At 46.9% G+C, this 24,570-nt stretch overlaps 2 protein-coding genes across 7 annotated transcripts in view; one reads left to right on the top strand and one right to left on the bottom strand.

Moving 5' to 3' along the window:
• The window catches only part of LOC146785508 (uncharacterized), a 277,646-nt gene that overhangs the window by 117,235 nt on the left and 135,841 nt on the right, over positions 1-24,570 (bottom strand). The window lies entirely within an intron of this gene.
• The window catches only part of FAM168B (family with sequence similarity 168 member B), a 223,469-nt gene that overhangs the window by 146,580 nt on the left and 52,319 nt on the right, over positions 1-24,570 (top strand). For 5 of the 6 annotated variants that reach the window (XM_085634612.1, XM_085634614.1, XM_085634617.1 and 2 more), the window contains one exon: positions 828-951. In XM_085634612.1, the coding sequence (XP_085490738.1) occupies positions 828-940 (113 nt within the window). In that variant the 3' untranslated portion in view covers positions 941-951. The remainder of the gene's footprint in view (positions 1-827; positions 952-24,570) is intronic. The other variant, XM_085634611.1, reaches the window with a different exon arrangement.

The raw sequence follows: 24,570 nt of genomic DNA, 5'->3' as shown, positions 1-24,570 counted from the left end.
TAGTATTTTGTAAGATCAGCTGTCTGCTTTACAGTAGATATGCTAGAGCAAGTTACAGTTCACTTTATTACAACGTAAGGTAAGAGAAATGAGCAAAACCATATTTAAAACACATAGCCAGGACTCTGCTATATTCTAAACTCTAGCATAATGAAACTGTTAACCATTCATTACCTATTGTTTAGAAAGCTTTCCTAAACAGCAACCATTCAAAAAAAAATCCTCCCCATAGGCAGACCACTTCATAGTCAGAGTTTACATTTAAAGAGACCATATTCGCCATAAGCAGATAGGTTGCATAATCAATACTTTGCAAATCGAAACCCTGCTATTATATAATCCCTGGCATAGATTTCGTTGTCTGAGCTCTGATGAAAAAAGTACACTGGCATATTTTAACTAATTGGATGGGACCAATTGGGATTAGTGGATTCTTCATACACCAGTAGATTTTTTATTTTATTTCTTCAGTTGGAGAAGTAGCTATTTATTTCAACATTTCTGTTCTTGGTAGTTCCAGGGCTCTTGTTTCTGACTCTCCTTTCATTACACACAACCCTCTGCTCTTAAACCATGTTTTACAACAGCCTTTCGGAAAATAGTCTAGGCTGCTATTGTTGGTGATAACACTGGTGGTGGTGGGGGCCGAAGGGCAGGATCATTGCAATAAGTCCAAGGGCAAAGGTTTCAAGTGATAGCATTCTTTTTTGGTCCTGCTTGCATCATTTCTCAACCAAAAGGTAATATTTTTGTTTTGTGGATGAACTGATTTGTATACTGTAATTAGGCAGAAATACAAATTGATTAGTAAATTTTTACCCCAACAGGTACTTTATTGACGACTCATTCTCCTTCCCCAGTAGCCCCCCATCAAGTCACAATGCCTACATATCGGGCCCCAGGAACACCAACCTACAGCTATGTTCCCCCACAGTGGTGATTCTTTGCAGGGTAAGTGAAATCAATATCCAAAATTTAAATGATGTTGAACTTCGCTATGATATTCATTGATCTTAAGGAGTTTTAGATAATTAAATATCCAAAATGTGTGTTCATTGTACTAGTCTTCAGTCCAGCAGTGCCTGTATGTACAGGGGCCTCCTTGACACTAGAGCAGTAGATTTGTTTTGCAAAATTAAAATGTACAATAAGAAAACTAGAATATGAAAATAGGGTCCATGGTTTCATTTATATGGCTCGGTCTAGATCATGGTTAAGTACTTTATATCGCCCTATTTCAAAGAGACGAATTACTATTCAGCATTATTTGCCCAGTAATCACCTAGATATAGAAAAGTGCATTGTTCTCGTGCGTGTTATGATAACATGTTAACTGATATAGTGTTAAACAATATTAAGGATATTCTCCCCCCCCCCCCCCCCCCAAAAGTATATTACAAGGTACTTAAATTGTTCCTGAAAAGAATATTTGTTTCATTAAAAAGTCCTCTATTCTTTATATTAATGGGGCAACCTACCTCGAGGATGTGGTGCTAGTAAACTAGGTAGGCATTGATAAAACAATATTCGCTAGATGGAAAATCACGGTCTTCTCCAAAATAACTCTTACTCGGGATAGGTGGAAAACGTGGAGAGAGATAGAATAAGCAAAAACGTGTTACAATGCTTTGTATCTCACCTTTAAGAAGATACTCCTGGCCCTGTGTATGGTGTTGAGGAATAAGTAGTGACTGTAATCGAAAAATAAGGATAACAGAAGTTTGGAAGAAATATTTGAGTATTAATCAGATAGTTATCCAAAAATGTGCAGCAACTGGGAGAAGAAAGATACTGCTTTGTCGCTGGAAGTTTAGAACAAAATGTATGATTTAATTTTCTTTTCTGTTTTAAGAGCTGCCAGCTTTTATAAAATATTTTTATACAAAATGGTTGATTTATTGTACCCCACTTTATTTAAAAAAGATAAAGCCTGACCGGTCTACAAAAGGTTTAGATGTGTATCCACAGAAGTAGCAAACAACTCCCAATTTATATGGTGATATTCCAGATTAGACAAAGTTTGGATATTCTATGTGAATATCTTGAAAGCCAGTTATGTTTTCAAATACATCAAGCTTCCACTATGTTTATGGGGTTATTATCCAGCTTAGGGTATTCTAAAGTAGCGGGACCAGATGTTTTTATAATGTATAATAACTTGCCATAATGAGCACTATCGTACTTAGTGACTTGACATTTTACAAAGAAAACTTGAAAGTTATCGTGTCTTATCAATCAGCCATATGCTTGCACAATGGTATTGCATGACTGCACGTTCCTCAGTTTTTGTGCTTTATGGATATAATCAATACTAGTTATTCGTTTTTATTCTACATAATTATGAAGGACCTTATTAAAACTGTGCAATGTGCATCTACTCTGTAATTAAGACATCCATCAATGGTGGCAATGTTTTATTTTGCCTCCGAAAAAGAAAACAAAACTAATGAGGTATTGTAGGTGTTTATGTAAATAAAATGTTCGGACACTGAGAATCCAGAAACCTATTGATAATGTATTGAGTAGTACATGTGTAGATGTTAATACCCGGACTGTGTTCCACAATTTTCAGAGGGATGGTTTCTGAGCAAAGTTTTCAATAGGTCTTCAAAAGCTCCCATTTGGAAAACCTCACACATTTGTCACACCCACTCATAAATTCTTAGTGGCAAGCAAAATAAGGGTTTATTGTGTTGTGGGCAAGTTGTGGAATACTGCTGCTGGCTTCCTGTGATGACAGTGTGATTCTTATTATAAAGTACAGTTACTTCAAATTAGTTAACACCCTCCAGCTATATATTGCTGATCTTGTGTTTTTGAAGCTTTATACATCCTCATTGTTAATGTTGACGGTCAGTAACTCTGAGGGTGTCTTATGGGTTAGAGCCTAGTGTCTTTAGATTTGCTGCACGTGGTGATGCAGATCATTGTCCACTCTCCTGCCAACTAGTGTTTTTATTGGGTATGGAAGAACTAGTAAGAGTTCCCTGAGACTCACAATCCATTGGCATGCTGACTTCAGCTTATTTTTGTTATGTCCTAGAGTTCAGAGCAGATTCTCTCCTATCAGTTAGCTTCACAACAAGTAGAAGAGACTACATCCAGTTACCACGAACCCTAACAAAAGTGTAAGGAGTGTTTAAAGACTATTTTGTGACCTGATAAAAAATGTAGATTTCAGGGTCACTTAAATGTGTGCCTCCTGAGGTTCCAGGTATTTAGAGAATTTCTAGTGTAGTGGGAGATAGAAATTGCACCATATATCTTTTGTCCCTCTTCTCGTATGAAGTTTGGACGTTTTGAACACTACAGGGTCTGCAACTTATTCTTAGCGGTGTAACAGCAAATCAAAAGTATAAACAATGATCACTTTTTTGATCACAGAAGGGAGACTTAAACTTATTACTGCACAATGTAGTGGGTAGTTTGTTGATATTGCAGCAAGGGCTAATGTGCTGTTTCAGTGTCGAATTAGGAGTGGCAGAGTAGAATTGAAATGGAAGAAGCTCGGCACCAGTACCCAGTCTAGACTCTGACTGCTAGACTCTGAGGGGTGTGAGTGTTGTGTGCAATGTGTGATATCTAGTTGTGAGAGATGTTTGCGCTGCTGGTAGTGTGACTGCTGGTCTTTGATGTATGCCAGTCTTTTCGTAGTGTATGGGGTACTCTGATGGGAGTGAGAGTGCTGTCAGCAGTGTAAGACTGCTAGTCTGTGTGGGTAGAAGAGTGCTTCCGGTAATGTGAGACTGCTAGTATGTAAGCAATGTGAGACTGCTACATTGTAACAGTAGTAATGCTGTCTATTGCATATGACTACATGTTTGCAGGATATACAAGTGCTTTAGGTAATGTGTGACCACTACTCTGAGGGGTGTGAGTTCTCTTAGTAATGCCTGACTGCTGTTTTATGAGACTGCTGTCAGTAAAGTGAGGATGCTGCCTGTGAGATGTTCGTGCTTTTGTTAGTGTGACTGCTATTCTGTAAGGAGTATCAGTGCAGTTGGCAGTGTCTTTTTGCTAGTCCTTGATAGGTGTGAATGCTACTCATAATGTGACTGTTACTCTTGAGGGTTTCAAATTCGGTTAGTGGGCGACTGCCTGTCCGAGTGCTATTAAAAGTGTTAACTGCTTGTCTGTGGAGGGGAGTGTGCTCTCTCGTAGTGGTACTGCCACTGTGAGTGCTATCTGATAGAGCACTCTAGCCGCAGATTCCTTAACTTATGAATTTTTCCAAGGCATCAGACTGGATCTGGCAATTTTTCAGAAGTCCCTCTCCGTGCAGGGGACGTTGACTCCGGTTGTGACATCAGTGGAGTCAAATTCCACTCTGGCGTGTGGACGTCTGTGTTCCCTTTTACGCGCTGCAACGATAATCCGGATAAGCAGTTCCTCGGGCCGTTCTTTCTGTATTTCGACAATTTTTGTCAGTTGGAAACCGTGTGCCTTTTTCTGTGTCGTCAGTCTTTAAGCCTTGTGGGTCCTGTTTGATTAGTTCTGCTTTAAGGTCCACCAACACGTCTTGTGTTCTTGGACGTTTTCCCAATGCTTTGTGGGATTCTTTGCAGAGTAGGTTGCCATCACTTACGGATGACCTCCGTTCTGATGTTGAAAAGCTGATTAGAGATTGCCAACAGGCGGCCAAGCTGAAAATTAGATGTGGCATGTATACTACTGATTCAGTAGGTTGGGCCATGGCATCTTCGGTGGCACTACGTCGATGTGCTTGATTAAGAACGTTTTTTTTTTCCAGAGGCTGTACAGGCGACTGGTTGATATGCCGTTTGACGGCGCACATCTTTTTGGGGAAGCTTCAGTGATAGGTGAAGTGATACAGAGTCTTAATTACTCTTTGTTTGTACTTAAGTTTTCCACCGTTCTTGGGTTGTATAGGTCAGCGTTTCCCAAACTGTGGTCCGTGACACATTCCCAGGGGGTCCGCAGGACGGATTTGAGTGACTGCAGTCCTAGTGAAAAATGAAACGTCCATGCGCTGTCACAGCACAGAAGAGCTGTGAATGTTGGCGCAGGCGCGGCGAAACCACAATACAATCGCACCAAAACCACAGTACAATCTGGCCAATCACCGTTCAGCTTTAGGTGCAAGCTGAAGGGTGATTGGCTTATTATTCTATTTACTTCTGCCGTTACCAGACGTCGATCTCGCACAGCAGTGCGTGCGTTTCCTCTTGTGTTTGCAGCCAGCCCCGGGGCATTTTGCTACCATATGTCCCCTTTTGCCCTTAAAGCAGAGTGCAGCTGTGCCTCTTGTATCGAGGCTGAAGAGCATTCGAGCACCTCAAACCGGCAGGAGGGCTCTTCCTCTGGAACTGCATGTGAGTGTTTTATTTAAGTGTACGCATGCATATACAGTAGAAGCGCGCGCATGCTTGTCTTTCCAGTTTTTATGTCAGCCTCATGTAACATAGCTGTCATTGTTTCAGATTGCCTATGTGTGAAATTTTCATAATTTCAATGAAGCGCGCGCGTGATGCACCAAGAGCTTTTGGATACAGTTTACTTGTTGGTTCTGACCACTTCCGCGGCGGGTGGGAATGCTGCCAGTGTCTAGCACTTGCTGTCCTGAACTCTCCCAGTCCTTTATGTTTGCCAAAGCTGCCACCGATTTTGCTGCCATACTGCCTGCAACTACGCCTCCTTAAACTTAGGCTGCATGCAGCTCAGCACACACCACCCTTCCGCTATTCACAAATGCTGGTATTTATGAAGGAGCGCTGCTGGAGTGCCAGAGGCTAATCCGAGGCAGCAAGTATGGGAGAGCTTGCGGCTTACACAAACCTTTGCGACACTGACCCGGGGCATTTTGCTACCATATGTCCCCTTTTGCCCTGAAAGTGGAATTTCAACCGGCAGGTGGGCTCTTCTCCCTCTGGAACTGCATGTGACTGTTTATTACAAGTGTATGTCCGCATTTACTGTAAAAGCATGTGTGCTTTAAAAATGTCTTTCCTTTTTATGTCATCCTCATGTAAAATAGCTGCCAATGTTTCAGATTGCCTATGTGTCATTTTCATAATTTCAATGACATTTTGGGTGACATTCAAAGACTACAAGTGACACTTATTTGTGAGCAAAAATCAAGCAGTTATATGTTTATGTTGATTTTTGTGTCTGTTGCTGCTGCTGTGGAAAGGCACATGTGTATAGGTTATCGTTACTTGGCAGGTGGGTAAAAATAGATGCAGCCAGGATCAGCAGTAGGATTTTCGTGCTGCTGTCCAATTGCTCACTTTCCATAAGCCCTTGGGTGAATTATGTCTATCTGAAAGAAACACGTTAGTTAGATTCCGCACCTTAGAATATCCCCAGGCGTCAGACTGGATCCGGAAGATTTTTCGTCAGCAATACCCCTTGCGCGTCACTAGGCGTCGTCTGCGGCTCCGCGTCCGTCGTCGGCGTCGTGCGCCGGAATGACGTCGTCGGAGTACTTAGACGCCGCCCTCGCGCGCTGATGTCAGTTCTTCTTTTTTCCGCGCCAGTAAGCGCAGATCCGGGACAGCTACCCCTTTAGTCATTTTTTGACTAACTTTTTCGATCCTTTTTGATCTTGTCTCGACTCCGTTGCCGGTAGGATGCCTGGTTTTAAAGCCTGTGCTGACTGTAGCCGCCTGATGTCGGTTACAGACCATCACCGCCGGTGCCTTTACTACTTGGGCCTCGACCACGACGCGGAGTCGTGTTCGGACTGCAAGGCCCTGACCTCGAAGGCTAGACGGGTGCGGTCCCGTAAGCTTCTCGAGATTCGCCACTCGGCTCCGCGCCCCTCTCGATCCCGGTCCAGGAGGAGGTCCAAGGATCGGTCGCGTCGAGCCCCGGTTCAGTCCCGGTCCGGGCCCGGCGCCGATACGGCATCGATGGACGCGGCGTTCGGCGCCGCTGGAGACACATTTTGTCTATCGCCCGGCTTCGATCCTTCCTCCTGCATACCAGGAATCGGATGATGGGGACAACTGGGAGGGATCCGAGGATCCTATGGCCGTTCAGGCTCAACTGTCACAGGACTGGGCAGATGAACTGGGGGAGGCCAGTGGCCTGGATACCTCTCCAGACACTGGATTCATCTCTCCTCCGACTGTGGCTTCGGAGGAGGGTGCTGCTTTCTCTGTGGTGCTGCGCAAGGCGGCTGCAGCCCTTGGGCTCGAGCTACCTGCCGTGGCTGTGAGGACGAACGTCCTCACTGAGGTGCTTCAGTCTGCAGCAAGCTCCACTGAGCCTCTGCTGCCATTCAATGAGGCCCTCACTGACGTTCTGCAGGGCACCTGGTCCAAGCCCTCCACAGTTCCTCCTGTGGACAGGAACGTCGCCAGGCGCCACCGCCCTGCTCCGGGCGACCCCAGTTTTCTGTCCCAACACCCTACCCCCGAGAGTCTGGTTATCCAGGCCTCTACCTCCCAATCCTCCTTCCCGACCGCTCCGCCGGACCGGGATTCCAAGAGGCTGGAACAGTTTGGCAAAAAGCTGTTCTCCTCCCTTAGTTTGGGCCTGCGGTCTTTGAACACCGCCTGCCTCTTGGACCGTTATTCCCACTCTCTGTGGGATGCGGTGGAGGACGTGCTGCCCCTGTGTCCGGAGGAGGTCCAGACACGACTTACCCAGGCTCTGGCCGATGGGAGGGATGCAGCGCGACATGCTATCCGATGTGGGCTTGACACTACGGACTCGCTGGGTAGGGCGATTTCTACCTCATTGGCGCTTCGACGTCACGCCTGGCTGCGGTCCACGTCCTTTTCGGGCGATGTCCAGAGCACCCTCATGGACATGCCCTTTGATGGCACTCACCTTTTCGGCGAGAAAGCGGACAGTGCGCTGAATCGCTTTAAGGACTCCCGGGCTACGGCCAAGTCTTTGGGCCTCTCGGCCCCGCGGTCGCACACTTCCGCTTTTCGCCCCTTTCGTGGCCAAGGAAGGGGTGCCTCCTCACGTACCAGCCGCAGAACCAACCTGGTCGCGGACGTGGTTTCCGCCGAGGCGGTTCTGGAGGACGACTAGGTCCGCCCACATCCACCCCGGCAGCATCCGCCTCAAAGCCTTCCTAGTCCGAGCTTTCAGGCCCATTCCACGCCAGTGGGCGGCAGAGTTCGCCATCACCTGCTCCACTGGCGGTCCATCACATCGGACAGGTGGGTGCTGCAAATCGTCCGAAGGGGCTACTCCCTCCCCTTCGAGACGACCCCTCCAGCCATGCCACCGCAGCACCACCGTATCTCGGGGGATCATTTGAATCTTCTCCACGAGGAAGTTTCGGCCCTCTTGGCCAAGGGGGCCGTCGAGCGCGTTCCGAGCCCAGAAGTAGGTCGTGGTTGTTATTCCCACTACTTTCTGGTTCCCAAGAAGGGCAAAGGGGGCCTACGCCCTATCTTGGACCTCCGGAACGTCAATGCCTTCCTCCGGAAGGAAAGGTTCAAGATGTTAACTTTGGCTCAGGTTCTAGCTGCCCTAGACCCTGGAGACTGGATGGTAGCGTTGGACTTGCAGGACGCATATTTCCACATCCCCGTCCTGCCGGCCCACCGGCGTTACCTGCGGTTCACGGTGGGCCAAGAGCACTTTCAGTTTACCGTGCTCCCCTTCGGACTCACCAGTGCCCCTCGGGTGTTCACGAAAGAGATGGCAGTGGTCGCAGCTCATCTGCGCAGATCAGGGGCTCCAGTCTTCCCCTATCTCGACGACTGGTTGTTGAAGGCGGGCTCGCCCCAGACAGTCGTCTCCCACCTCCAGACTACGGCGGATCTCCTGCATTTGCTGGGATTTTCCATCAACGTGCCGAAGTCACACTTGAGTCCCTCTCAGAAGCTCCTTCATCGGAGCGGTTCTCGATTCGGTGCAGTTCCGGGTCTATCCACCGGAACAGCGGGTCCGGGATATTCAGGCCGTGATTCCCATCTTTCGGCCTCTATCCTGGGTTTCGGTCAGGCTAGTGTTGCGGCTTCTGGGGCTGATGGCCTCCTGCATCCTACTAGTGCATCACGCCAGGCGGCGCATGCGGGCTCTGCAGTGGGACCTGAAGTTTCAGTGGGCCCAGCATCGCGGCAACCTGTCCGACCATGTCTTGATCTCGGAGGGCACTGCACAGCAGTTGCAGTGGTGGCTCACGGACCGCGATTGGGTTAAGGGCAAGAGCCTCTCCCTTCCCCCAACCGGAGCATGTCGTAGTGACGGATGCGTCCCTCCTGGGATGGGGTGGCCATATGGGAGAGGCGGAGATCAGAGGCCTCTGGTCTCCGGCGGAGTCTCGTCTCCACATCAACCTGTTGGAGTTGAGAGCGATCCGACTTGCACTGAAAGCCTTCCTTCCCTCTGTCAGGGGAAGTGTCGTGCAGGTGTTCACGGACAACACCACCGCCATGTGGTATTGCAACAAACAGGGCGGGGTGGGGTCGTGGACCCTTTGTCAGGAGGCTCTGCGCCTCTGGACGTGGCTGGAACACCAGGGCGTCACCCTAGTGGTTCAACATCTGGCGGGCTCTCTGAACGCCAGAGCAGACGAACTCAGCCGCCGGTGCATGATGGATCACGAATGGCGTCTGAACTCCGAAGTGGCGCAAGGTCTCTTTCAGCAGTGGGGAGAGCCTTGGTTAGATCTATTCGCCACCGAAGAGAACGCGCAATGTCAGCAGTTCTGCGCGTTGGAATTTCCAAGGCGGCACTTGCTCGGCGACGCTTTTCGTCACGAGTGGAGTTGCGGTCTGTTGTACGCCTTTCCGCCTATACCACTTCTGCCCAGAGTGCTGAAGAAGATCAGGCACGACCGGGCCCAAGTCATCTTGGTGGCCCCGGATTGGGCACGAAGGTACTGGTATCCCGAGCTACTCAGTATGTTGACCGATCCTCCGATACGTCTGCCCCTTCGGGAGGATCTTCTGTCGCAGCAGCAGGGGACGGTCCTCCACCCGAACCTGTCCAGCCTCCACCTCCATGCGTGGAGATTGAGCGGCGGCAGTTGATGCCATTTGACTTGCCTCCTGAAGTCTGTGATATCATTCTGGCAGCCAGGCGTCCCTCCACAAAGACGGTATACGCCTGCCGGTGGAACAAATTTGTGGCATGGTGCACAGCAAAGGCTGTGGATCCCCTTTCCGCCCCTCTTTCTGAGGTTCTCCTCTTTCTTCTTTCTTTGGCCCGGCAGGGCTCTGCCCTGGGCACCTTGAAAGGTTATCTTGCTGCCATCTCTGCCTTCTTGCGGCTTCCTGATCAGCCTTCTCTTTTCAAGTCCCCTGTCGTTACACGCTTTCTAAAAGGCATTACTCGCACGTTCCCTCCTGTCCCTATTGTAATGCCTCAGTGGGACTTGAATCTTGTTCTCACATTTCTAATGTGCGCTCCCTTTGAGCCTCTTCATAATTGTCCTCTTCGTCTGCTGACGCTTAAGACTGCTTTTCTAGTAGCCATCACCTCGGCTAGACGGGTGAGTGAGCTCCAGGCTTTATCTTCAAAGCCTCCTTTTCTCTCTGTTCATCCGGACATGGTTGTCCTTCGGCCTCGTCCCTCCTTTCTTCCGAAAGTGGTGACCCCCCTTTCATCTTGGGCAGTCTGTCACCTTGCCCACCTTCTTTCCGCATCCGCATCCTTCCAAAGAGGAAGAGAGGCTCCACCGTCTGGACCCAAAACGTGCGCTCTCCTTTTATCTGGACCGCACAAAGCAGTTCCGGGTGGACGACCAACTTTTCGTTGGATACATGGGTGCTAAGAAGGGGAAAGCTGTGCACAAACGGACCATCTCTCGGTGGGTAGTTTTGTGCATCAAAATTTGTTACTCCTTGGCAAAAAAGGACCCTCCTGTTGGGCTGCGCGCCCATTCTACTCGGGCCACGGCGGCTACTACTGCTTTGGGACGGGGTGTCCCTTTGCAGGACATCTGTCAGGCGGCAACGTGGGCTTCGCTACACACGTTTGCCAGGCATTATTGCCTTGACAGCCAAGTCCGGAGGGATGGCTTCTTTGGCCGTTCTGTCCTCCAGGACTTTCTGGTGTGATCTTGGTTCGCAGACCCACCACCGGGGATGGTATTGCTTGGGTATCTATTCTAAGGTGAGGAATCTAACTAACGTGTTTCTTTCAGATGAACAAGTTACTTACCTTCGGTAACAATGTATCTGTAAGAAACATTAGTTAGTTAGATTCCTCACCGACCCACCCATCCTCCCCGTTCTGCGAACTGACATCTAGGGTTAAGGTTATCCTTTTCAGGCCCCTAGATTTTCTTTTTGGCACCAGTGTCGGTCTTTGCATGGCTCTGCGTTCCTGGCGCGGAAAGCTAAGTACAAGAACTGACGTCAGCGCGCGAGGGCGGCGTCTAAGTACTCCGTCATTCCGGCGCACGACGCCGACGACTGACGCGGAGCCGCAGACGACGTCTAGCGACGCGCAAGGGGTATTGCTGAAGAAAAATCTTCCGGATCCAGTCTGACGCCTGGGGATATTCTAAGGTGAGGAATCTATCTAACTAATGTTTCTTACAGATACATCGTTACCGAAGGTGAGTAACTTGTTCGTCAAGCTTTCATACTGACATATCAAGCTCTTATACTGTGTAGCCTTTGCGGTTTGTTGTTGGCCGGGGACGGGGCAGTGGGCCTCCTAACAGGCGAGGGTCATATCAGGTGCCACGCGAGGCCTCTCTGAAACGTGCCTAAACTTTACTGCTCACCCCCGTGGTGGTAATATGTTGTTCTGCTGTCTGTGTCTTGTAAAAATTGCTTGGGGGTCCCAGGCCTCCAGTAGTGATTCAGTGGGGTTCTGGAGTCAAAAGTTTGGGAACCACTGGTATAGGTGATACAGGATTTATATTTTTCAAGGGACTAGCCTTCTTAGAGCATTGACTTGTCCGCCTTTTGGTTCCACCAGATTGGTGTACCTGCGAGGAGCAGATGTTGTTTTAATACTGTCTTTAACATTTATGTGGTACAAGGATACCTGAAGTGTGGTTTTTTCCTTTTTCTTTTTTCCTCTGGAAATGGGCTTCATGCTCAAGAGGTCATTTGCAGGTGATGCGTCTTCCGGTTAGGAAGTTTCCCTTTTCACATGCTTCTTTCAAAGCAGTTTGGTATACTGGTATGCATTACTGTTGGCTTGCAGTATCTCTTATAGAGACATGTTACGCAATTGTGAGATTTTGTATACAGAGTGTATACTTGTTTTCTATGAATTTAAACTTGAGGGTAATTTTGGTCTCTGGTTTCTCCAACAGTCCTTTTCGCTACTTAACACAGTGCACTTTTCATTGCGTTCAATTAGTGCAAGGATTGCTTTTGCGTTGTTTAATTTTAGGTTATGCTTACTGGTGAGGGAGTCTTGCAACCTTTATTATGTGATGTGTTCCTTACCTGCTAATAGGAATTTGTTCCATGGACGTGTGCTTCTTTTTGCTGAGATATTACGTTTGGCATTCAAGGTGTCTGATTTGTATTTTTCTGAATACTTAGTCTTGGTTTCTTCCATTTTTAGGTCTCGCCTAGCTATTGCGTTTACGCAATCGCTATGCGAGACTCTAGTAAGAGGGGCATTTCAAAGTGCTCCCAAAAGTGGATTGCATGGGGAGCACGCGCACAATCACGTGCATCATGCCGCCATGTAATCCGTTTGGGGAAGCGCTTCAGCCCACTGGCGCGTGCACAGCCTCGGCATCATACTTCAACGGGTCCCCTCCCCCGCCTGGAATGCGCTCCCCTGCCCCAGCATGCCGAGAGATTGTTTCCTCATGGCGCCTCTCACAGCGCCGCGCTCTGCTCCACTCCTTTCTCCCCCTCCCTCCTTGTTAGGGCAGTGTAACGGGATGCAGCCCTTACGGTCATTTGATCTTTTCCAAGCAGCATGGGACCTATGCTGTAAATTTTATTAACTTTTTATTTTAGCAGTGCAGCGTCCTTGTGTCTCCTTTTGATGTCCTATGTTTGTTTCTTTTCCCGCTTTTCAGCTCCGGTGCATCGTTTGTAGCCGGCATCTCCATCCCTTGCTTGCTCTCCTGTGCCGTCCACCCACCCCCTCACAACACTGAAAGCACCTCCACACCTCGCTCCAAGGTTGCTGCTTGGAGTTTCAAATTTTGAGTCCGTTTTGATTACTTTGTGCACAAATCGCGCCAGTGATTTAATCTGTCCCCCAACACGGCTTGCCCGCCCCCCACCACCACTCCTCAGAGGTAAGTAACACCATTCCTTCCAAAGTTGTGGCTTGCACAAGCTATGTTGTTTATTGGTAAATAAGGCGAACCCCCCCCCCCACACTCCCCTATCCCTGACTGGTTTCTGAGCACTGATTTGTATTCATTTTCGCGTACTATCTCCCAAAATACAGGGGCAACTGCATTTCTTTTATGGGGCGCACTAATAACTATTTGCATTCTCAAATACTACAAACGCTGATAAATAGTGTTTATTATATAATAGTTTTAATCACTTCCTTCAAATGGATTAAAGTCCTCGAACATTTTTAGTTTCAACGGGAAATGCAGCTTATTAATGAGATGTTTTAACTGCAACAGTTTTTTTATGGCGTGTAACTCAGAGCCTCACGTGCTTTATCATTTACATTTTTTTTTACTACAGTAGAGCTGTTCACGTTTTCATGCAAATGCATGCAGCACAACTTTGAACACGCTCTCCGGCCTCTTTACTGAAAAATGTCATTTGCCTACATTTGTTTTTCTTGCTAAATGCCATATTTCCCGCTGTGACAATTTTCTGCACCCTTATCACTTTGTATTATTTTTTTCATAATTTTTGTTGACACTACTTGTTCATGCACCCTCAGTCAAGCCAGGTCTCTTCTACTTTAAACATAAAGCACCTTCTGCGCCTTCTTAGGAGCTTCTACTGACATTTTAGTGGCTTGTCAATCACAGCACAACACATCTATATGCAACACTATATATATTATATAAAGTCACGCATTATGTGAAGCCCCAGACCGGACCTTTCAGGGAGTGCAACCTGCCTCTCAAATTGACTCTGCCTCAGCTTAGCAAGCCTTTCCGAGCCTCTGATGTGTTGTGCCATCTTAAAGTGTTTGCAGGCAGATCAATTTTAAGGTGGCAGTATTAACAAATGGTTGCACTTCTCAATCAGAACTTTACAAAATATTTTAAACAATAATTAAAAAGTGAGTTTTATCTAATCAAAAAACCTTTACCCCCTTCTATTTCTGTGAATTTTAATGAATGGATTGGTTCGACTGGCTGCTTGCAGAGCTTTATGTGGCAGGGTTAAGCAAATTATGTGGCAAGAAAAGGAAAAATTACATTATTGAAAGTACAATCCGTGGTAGCTCAAGTGCTTTGGTACATAAATTAAAAAACACCCAGGAAAATGTGCTGCATGGCTAAATACTTATAAGGCCCCGAGGGAGAGACCGATTGCACTGCAAATGCTTGTTGTAGGAGTGTGAGAAGTTGGCCTGATGTATGATGTCACTAGTTCTAGTGTACACCTTATATCAGTCCAAATACCCTTATGGTGATTGGTTGTAAAGTCAACCTTATAGACCAGCTATCCTAGTGGTAGCATGGACAAGAGCAGTCTTAGGCTAAACTCTGAATGGCATGTGAAGCCAGCTGTGATACCATATATAATCCCTTGAATACCAAATGAAAGGACACCACAACAGATATATATATAAAATAAAGTGTATTTATTCTAAGCAAACCCTCAGCACTCTTTGAGATTAGAGGTAAGTACAACACAGTCTTATTTATGCATACATTAAGTCACACAGGTAAGTAATACAGTTAGGCCCTAGGGGCCACGCAAACCATATACTAAGTAAGTGGTATAAGAACCACTGTCACGGAAATAGAATAGGCCTAGGCCTAGGGAATCGCTGGGGCTACACTACACTAGCGTTAGTTAGGAAGTGGGAGGCCCACGGGATTCGTGTGCAGAGTGGAAACACTCACGCGTAATGCGTAAAAGTCAATAGCAATAGTACAGTTTAGAAAACGGTAGATTTAGGACACTTCCGGAGTAGCTAGGAAGTTGAGACTTGAAAACTAGACACTAGGATAGTCACTATCCTGATGAGCACCGGAGTACCCAAGTTACCTAGCCCACAGGCTGCGGGTGCATAGGGGTGAAGATGCGTCGTTTTCGTCGTCGACTCCTATGGATGCCTGAAGAAAGATGCTGACAGGCAGTCAGTGAAGAGTGTCCGGTGGATCCCAAGGCTGGGATCAAGAAGAGAAGAAACCTGCAAGCAGAAGGGACAGAGTCAAAGTCACTAGCCAGTGACCACGTGGAACCAGGAAGGAACCAGGCGATGTCGTGAAGATTGCAGGTGAAGGTGAAGCTTGTCGCTGCAGCCAGGAGGACCAGGAAGCGTCGGACGACCAGGACCAGGAGGCGAGCTGTCCCACGAAGGCTCTTGCTGTCGGCGGCGTCGAAGTTGGACTAGGACTCACCAAGCCTTGGCAAGCGGAACCCACGAAGAACGAAGGACTTGCTTCTGGTGCAGACCAGGAAGGTCTGGGGTGCTTCTTCTTTGCAGAGAAGCGGGAGCCAGTCTGGAGGAGCCAAACCAGCGCAGAAGATTTCAGGGTGCGTCGTCACAAAGGCCACTAGCCAGCGGGCAAGCAACCGGACAGACGCGGCAAGCAGGAAAATGCTGAAGGGCCCCACGCAGGACTCGTGGAGTGTGGGGGGCTGATCTTCGGTGCAGATGGTGCTTGGGGTTGGGGCTTCTCAATCCCCGGTGCACAACTTCGAGGGTACCTCAGAAGCTGCGCTGTAAGTTACTAGCCACTTTTTCCAGGTAGCCGGTCCCACGTCGCTCGTCGCCTCCACGGATCTCAGCTCTGCTGCAGATGTGGATGAGGGTCGGAGAAGTCTGGAAGTCAAGGCTCTGGTCAGGCTCTGCAGTCGGTTCCTCGAAGAACGTGGGCAAAGCAAAGGGTAGTCTCTTGATGGTGCCTGTTTGCACAGGGTAGCCACTCCTTGGCTACAAGGGAGATTCTTCAGTCTTCTTCTTTCGTCGAACGTCGAAGGTCCAGAGTTTCTGTTCAGTTTTGCAGGTTCAGGATAATCTAAAGTCTTGAGGCCCAACTCCCACTCTTATACTAATCTGGGGGGCTGGGATACCTGCTAGGTCACGCCTTATGGGTGGGACCTGGGAGGGGGTGGTTACACCCACTTCCCTTTGTCCAGTTTCGCGCCAGAGCTGGGGCTGGAGTGCCCCAGCGCCGGTTTGAACTGGACTATGCAAGGAACACCTTGTGTGCCCCAGGCATGCCTCATTCCTTTCAGCCCACCCTGCCCCAATACACTAAAGGCTGTCTGGGGAGGTGCTAGCACCTCCCCAAGCAGGAAACCTATTGTCCAGGCCTCCCTGGCTGGGATCACTCCCAGCTGCAGGAGGTCAGACTTGTGTCGTGGCAGCAGCATCCATTTTGTGATGCTGAGGCTTTGGTCAGAGGCTAACAGTTGAAGTATGATTTTAACATGTCTTTCCCTCTAGAAGGGGGGAATAATATTCTCATGTCCAGAAATGGCATTGGGGTATTATTCCACAGTGTTAGACACCTTACACGACATGTTTCGATAAAGCCAAACCATAGTTACCATAACCGTTTAAGATTATAAGGCACTTTAAGAGTATATGGTAGGCTATATCATAGAACAGCTATAAGGACAAGGTTCCGAAAGCTGCAGACAGGCTCAGCTCATGCTAGAGCACCATCTCACATGTTACCAAGCACTCTGCCTCCAGGATTGTTAAGGCCTGAACATAGGAGTGACTGATAGGTACACATGTGTCTATATGTAAGTTAGGTATAGGAATACTACACCTAAGCAAGGGGTGATTACACGACCTTGCCCCAGCTGAGTGATCAGCCAGTTGTGTTAAAATGGAAGGCCAGGCCAGGGGTGGCATAATACATGCTGCAGCCCCTGGTAGGCCTAGGGTACACCTATGCCCTGGGTACCTAGGGTACACTGTACAGGGGCCAATAAGGTGATCCTATCCAAATGGGTTATGCACCTAAAGTACATAGTATTAATTTAGAGAGAGAACAGCAGGGCTGTGGGTCTGATTAGCAGGGCCACATCTAAGTCGAAAACCAGTGAAGCAAAAGCAAAAAGTGGGGGTGAACATAGAAAGCAGACCCTACTCTCCTACAAGGAGATATTGATTCTTATGTTCAATTGTGGAACATAGTTGTTCCATGAGCTCTGCTTCTAAGGTTTTCTCAGATGCAGTGTCTGAATATTTACAATAGGGCTTTTTATGAGCATGTTTTGCATGTCTGAAAAGATTTGTTTTATCGGAAGAGAAGGTTAGCTTTTTGATCCTGCTTCACTTTAAGAACATTCTTGATGTTTCCATATTATTTGGAATTGGTTCTATTGATAGTCATACATTGCCTGTCTGGAGGCTGGATGTTCGGTCTCCTTGGGGACATTTCTCTTTCTCTATTAAGCATTTGTTATTTCTTTACGTTACAGCCCTTTAAAGGATCATAGTGTGACCATATGATCTGGTACTTGGTGTGTTCTTGTAGAACTAAATACGTGTATTTGGGCACTTGTCTGCCTTGTAGTCAGATAGGATTTTGGCTCATATGCCTTGTGGACAATTACTCCAACTGGGTTCCCTTTTTGAGTATTTTCCAGGGGCTTGGTTTATTTTGTTCATCTTGACGTCCTAGGCAACGTGTGGTTGTAAGTGCTTGCTGCTGGCAAGGGGTCATTTTCATGTGGGGTTTCTTTAAGTAGTATCAGCCTGTTAAGATACGTCTGACAGGAAGCATTATCTTAATGGTAAGTGACACAAGGGTTCGATATCTCACTTGATATTATATTGTATGGTACCTTGGAACTGGTTTTGCAGCTCAGTTTATCCATGTGTGTATACAGAGTTTACATAAGTGTGTTGCATATGTGTTTACACATGCTGACATATATAGTTCTGCTATATGTTATAAAAAGATATTACATTCTTTTTTTTAATAAAATATTTTATTGTGGGATGAGATTGCTTCTCTCCGCTACACGTTTTTGGTTGGGTTCTATGTGGAACGTGGATATATATTTGGGAATAGTTGATCAATATTCATGGCAGATTCATATCTTTTTAATTGCCGGGCACTATGCATTGTGTGAACCTTCGAGTTGTCATTTTGTCTTTAAAAAAACAAAAAAAAGTTCTTTGTAATAGAGATAAACTGACGTTCATCTGTCTTGATACTAGGATTTATCTTCCCGACTTTGCAATTAATGGGTTTATTCATCTTGATTTTAATGGGAATGGGTTTTGGAAGCCCTTCGTTTTTGGATTTATCAGGACAGATTTCCTGCAGCAATTTATTTTTTACTGATGTTGAGAATGCAGGTTACATGGCATTCACTTTACCTTTAGCCCTTTCAAGTCCAAGGGCTCACTTACCCTTTGGGGGTTAAATACAATTTCTTATTTGCATTCTGTGGTCATTGCCACAGTTTTCTATGGAGAGCCATACTCTCTCTGTTAATTCTTACGTAGGTCTGGTCTGTGGTTAATTTTGACCAGCTGGTTCTCTTTGAGAACTTTTGTAGGATTCGTTCGCAGACCCTCCTCTGAGTGGATATAGCTATTGTATTTAATTCAGAAGTTATGGAATCTCCAGCTAGATGTCTCTATCAGATGAACACATTACCTGCCTTAGGCAATTTAATATCTGGAAGCGACCTAGTCTAGCTGCAGATCCCTTAACGTCCTGCCCATGCTCCCCGCTCTGCTAATGATTTGCACTTTAAGGGTTGTACCCTTTTCAATACTAGTTGTATATACCAGTGATCACTGTTTCACGCAATTGTCTTATACTTCTTGAATCTCGACTTGGTTTTGCCATACCTTTCATTTCCAATTGCTTAGTCACAACATTGGGTCTTTCCATGTGGGCCTTGTCTTGGTATTATTATACCCTTCATTTCCATTTTTGAATTATGCTTTAGCGATACATTGATCTTTTTTGGCACACGGTTTCCACAGCCAGTTACTATAGTGGCTCTGCGTTTTGGTGTGGAAAGGTTTCACAGAAAAAACTGACGTCCGTGCCACTGACGTCACAACTGGAGTTGATGTCATCACGTAGTCATAAGGCTCCGCCCCCGGCGCACAGAGGGTTGCTGCAAAATGTCTGGGTCCAGTCTGACGCCTGGGGAGAATTCAAAAGTGGAGGCATATGCAGCTAGACTGTCTCTACCAGATAATAGGTTACTGAAGGTAAGTAACTGGTTCATCTAAACATTAGAAGCCAGATCAACAAAATAGCAAGGAAATGTAATTTGATTTGAAAGACGGAGGTTGGTTACATTTATAATGTTAAATTAAAAATGGTATGTATAAATAAATTAATATTCAATATATTTAATTTACTCAATTGATTAGATATATCCATGTATATTAATGTTAAGAAAATCAAAAGTAAAATATGGTTAAGGCAAGAGGGAAATTAACAAAGTAAAATTAATTTGGGAGCATGTATGTTAAAGGCATAAGTGTAATGTACGTATGCATATTTATAATGTGTGTAAGTCATTTTAGTTTCATGTATGTGTACATGCATATGTATGTGTCTAAGTTGCATATATAGGGGTCTAGGGCATTTGGACTGCAGTACCATATAGACCAAGCATTTGCAACGCAATAGGTCTCGCATTTGCGAGAGTTTGAGCTATTGTGCATGACAATGCCTATTATTTATCTGTTTTGAAAACCTGCACGAGGTGCTTAAACACGCACTTTGTACTTATAGTTGTTGCTAATGAGAAACAAGGCTGTCCGTAAAAGAGGCACAAGTACAAAGTGCGAGTTTACGCACCTCTTGCAGGTTTTCAAAACGGATAAATGCAAATGTTTTTCTTTTATTGTGACCCAGAACGTCCGACATCCTCGTAATAATGGACACATGCATAATTTGTAATATGAGACCGAACATGTGAGATGGAGCGCTTCCGAGCCCTGTCACACCCTCTTGCAGGCAGCTTTGAGATGCTGCAAGGTGTCTTGTCTGGAGCATACCAGGAGACCTCGCAGTGTATGCAGCGAGGAGGGCAGTCGTGCCATCTCTTGTGATCCGATAATCTAGAAATAAAATATAAAACCGTCGTCCAGCAGTTTCCTTGACCAGGAGGGGGCAGGGAATGATGTAGCTTTGCCCAGAATGGTGCCACACAGGACAACGCTGGGCACACACTCCCATGGTTTCCAACTGCCTTTTAATGGTATTAATGTAGTTTTGAAAAGGACTAATATGTCCGGTAAAATGTATTTCCTTCCAAGAATACATTCAGCTTAAAACAATAACTTTCAACATAACAGTCTGGGCTATTTTTTTTTTTTTTTAACTGTGTATAAGACTGCCCTTCTGTGAGCAATGCTTTTTTTCGGTACTTGTAACTTTTTCTTCTTTTATGGCTTTACTGTCGCCCTCTGCTCATGTTGTACCCCTTTCCTACCCAGAAGGAACCCCAAAAATATCATAAAACTAAATAAACCCATGTTTTGCGGAATTCCGCGACCTGGGCAGCGTTGCGTCATGAGCACAGTGGATGGCTATTGTTGTTCTGCACAGTGACTGTGGATGGGTCAGCTCTTCCTGCTTTCTAGTGCCCGACCCGCCATTGTGCTATTAGAATAACATACCTCACGCAGGAAATCTGCTTCACCGGGGAACATTTTGCATATACACTTTTTTCTTCTTTTGTTTTTTTTATTGACCAAGGCTGGTCCCCCCCCCCCCCCCCCCCCCCCCTCCCCATGTAGAATATCTAATTCGAAGGCTGAAGTATTTGGGTGCCCGAATACAGCTCGGTCCAGTGAAGCCCCTCCTTCGCTGTACCCAGGCTTCTTCGATGGATCACTTGCTTGCTTTAAACATTGTAAAACATTTTTTTTGTTAAAAAACAGAACAGGGATGCTATTGCTTGGATATCTCATTCAAAGGTAAAGAATCTGCGGCTAGATCTTTCTGTCAGATAAATAAGTTCTCTCGTAGGGGATTTCCATGTATAGTCTGAAGTGTAGAACATTCCTGCCAGTCTGCGGGGAACTCCAGAGCACTTTTTCCACTAGGTCTTCTTAAGTGCTGAAGTTTGCCTTTCTTCCGGAAGGGCCTTGAATAGTCACTTAAAGTCCATATGCAGCCTAACAGGCTACAGTGGTCAGAATTCTTCATCTTGATGTAACAAAAGGGAGATAGTCCAAAGAAGCGTGTAGAAATGCATGTGACTTTTAAAGAATAACAGGAAAAATCTTTGACAAACCCCTTTTGTAATGTGATAGAAGTACGAAGAAGTGCAGATCAGTGTAGCCCATAGGCTGCCATTATAAAGGAATAACAAGCATTGGCATAGCCAATAGGTCTCGCCTTTGGAACCTTATAAGTGTTTAGTTATCCAGCACAATATTCTTGGTGCAACAACATCAAGTGCTGCATGGCTAAACACTTAATAGGTCCCAAAGGTGAGACCTATTGGCTATGCCAATGCTTGTTTTTGAAGTTTCTGGAAGAGGAAGTTTGAAAAAGCACATTGAAGCAATAGATTTCGGCTACGGTGGATACAAAGATCAAAAGAGAAGCTCAGAAGTCAAGGCGTGCGGTAATGCCAGTAAAAAACATAGTGAAGATTAGTGGATTGGCAGGTTGTAAAGAGCAAATTTTCATGCTGTTTTATAATAGGTAGCAATGGATCCGGGCAAGACACTTGTATAAAAAGAATGAGGAGACCAAGATCACATGAGTTTGTACACAGAAGAGGAGCAGGATGTTTGGCAAAACACTCATCGATGGTGGTAGGCATGCATGAAGAGGGAGCACGGAAAACAGTAACCGTTTACTGAAATTAAGGTAGCGAGAAGAGACGGAGACATCTGGCGGGGGTAAAGTGCTACCGCCGGCCACAGCTTGCAGTGCATGTGCGCGAGTGGTGCGTGCACAGCAGTAATCACGCCATATGGTGCCTCTTCTCAAGCCCGCGCACATGCACTGCAAGCTGTGGCCGGCGGAGCATTTTTTGAAGCCCTTACTTTGTCTCGCCAGACCAGCGCAAGCGCTGGGTCAGGCGAGACCTAAAAAGGAGACTGTACCTTTACAAATCCTGGGACGTTCAGTATCCCTAAAAATCTACCAGGATCGGGACCCTGAATACAGTGTGCACTGTTCACTAAGAACTGACCGTTCAATAATATCTTCTATGCAAATTGCTTGAATGTAATCACAAATCAATCAAATCAATAAACACAACTCCGTAATGCTAGATCTTATCCGAATTATTCATAAACAAATTGTATTAACATCATACAATATGTTGTATGACAAGAAACTGACATTCAAATTCCCATCGTGGTTTGCGAACCAAACCTAAATATACAAGAAATTGCAAACAGTACAATGACAGCTTGTATCGTAACATTAATGTGAAGCCCAATGCATTTCGGGACTCTACGGTCCCTTCCTCAAGGGCATGTCTGCAAAACAAATTCGGAAATATACATTTTGCAGCGTGAATCTTTCTGGATTCACTATGCTGTGCATTATTCCGCGATCTTGTGGTTGGGTCCGGATTCGTAGTCTTTTCTTTGTTTTTTTTTTTGTTTTTTTTGTAGCCCAGGTGGGCGTCGACGTCCACCATTTGGTGCCCCTCCCGTGACGTCGTCGTGCTTCCTGCGGAAGTCCCACCTTTGGGGCGCCATCTTCAGATTCTTTTTTCCGCCGTTGGGTCTGGATCGTCATCGGGAAGCTCCAGAAATTCACTCGGAGGAAGAAGGAAGAAAAGCGAGATTCATCGATAGAATCAAGAGAAGACATCAGGAATAGAACAGATTTCATCAGGAGCGCGAAGAAAGAGGACCAGCGAACCTTTTTTCTTCGACAGCCTTGGAGAATGCACGCTCAGAGACCCTGAGCGAAATGGACAAGACGCCATTCAAGTTCTGCCCAAACTGCCACCACAAGTTCGCGCAGAAAGACCAGCATCCGGTCTGCAACCTCTGCCTACCGGTGGATCACCAGAGTATCGACTGCAACGCCTGCTCAGCCTTCGCGCCGAAGACACTCAGGGTGAGAGAGAGGCAGAGAAGAGCCAACGCCAACATGGATGGCAAAGGGAAACCCCCGACACTCTACGAGCTGGGCCTCGACACGGACGACGAGGACAACGTCGCCGAGACAGCCGAAAACTTCACGGTCGTAGAGACCGACAAGAAAAAAGAAGACGAGGTAAGAGAATCGTCGAGCGCAAATCAAAAAACACCTCAAACACGAGGGTGACTCGAGAAAAACTGAGTCAAGGTCCACGAAGGGAGCCCCGGCGCCGAAAACTTCGACGTCCAAAGGGGGAACTTCGGACAAAAGGCCCAGCGGATCCTTACAAAAGGACTCCCTGGTGCAGAAAGACGCCGAAAGGCAAAGGTCGTCGAAATCATCCCATGAAACGGGCCGATCGACGCAGAAAGAACGTTCGACGTCGACGCAAGTTTCATCGAAAAGACCCGCGGTCGACGCCGAAAGCATCTCCGAAATGGAGAAAAAGAAGAGGCGGCTCGAGGCCGAAATGGAGAACATCCTTCAAAGGAAGAAGGAGTTCGACGCCAGGATGAAGGAATTCAAGATTCCAACGGTTTCATCGGCGGACGTCGTCGAGGTCGAAGACGAGTTCGACGCCGAAGGGCTGACAAGGGATCTCGAGGAAGAAGAGGAGCCCTATTATGAGGAAGAAGACCAACAGTCGTTCTTCGAATCGGCGGCATCTACCAGCAACGACGTCGAATGGCACGATCTCGACACCGAAAACCCGGAGGAGGCCGTGGACACGTACCCCTCTAGGCCTTCGCCACCCGACGACATCGGGGTGTACAATATGGTGGTGAAGAGCGCAGCAATGGCCTTCGGCGTCAAACTCGACGAGGAGAGGCCGAAAGCCGATTTTCTCATCGAACCACTGCTCCCCATCCAGACTAGGAGTCAGTTCCTCCCCATGCTACAAAGCGTGATGAACCAGGGGAGAGAAGCCTTCAAGGAGCCTGCCACCTGCCGGTCGATCACGCCCAGGACAGAGAAGAAATATAAGCACTCCTCCCTGGACCCACCTTACATCAAGGGTAGCGTCACCGCAGACTCCATCATAGCCCCCACGGCCAGGAGAAGGGCCAACGTTCCAGCAACTTCGAGCCCACCTCCGGATAAAGAGAGCAGGAGGATCGACCTCACAGGCAGAAAGGTCGAGAGGAACGCCGCAATGCACTGGCGCATGGCGAATTCGAATGCACTCCTCAATAGACACCAATACCAACACTGGGATGAGATGGGGGAGCTAGTAAAGCACCTCCCCGAAGAATACCGCCAGAGAGCCTCTCACCTGGTGGATGAAGGCAAGAACATCGCCAACTCCTGTATAAAGACGGCGTTGGATGGGGCAGAGACTTCAGCAAGACTCATGGCCATAGGGGTCACAGAGAGGAGGCATGCATGGCTAAGAATCTCGGGATTCAAACCGGAAGTGCAGAACAACATCCTTGGCACCCCCTTCAACGGAGAGACACTGTTCGGAGCAACGGTGGACGAAAAGCTCACCCAGCTCAAGA

Source organism: Triturus cristatus, chromosome 11 (assembly GCF_964204655.1).
Source record: "Triturus cristatus chromosome 11, aTriCri1.1, whole genome shotgun sequence".
In the NCBI taxonomy this organism is placed as follows: domain Eukaryota; kingdom Metazoa; phylum Chordata; class Amphibia; order Caudata; family Salamandridae; genus Triturus; species Triturus cristatus.
This window is presented reverse-complemented; position numbering and strand designations above follow the sequence as displayed.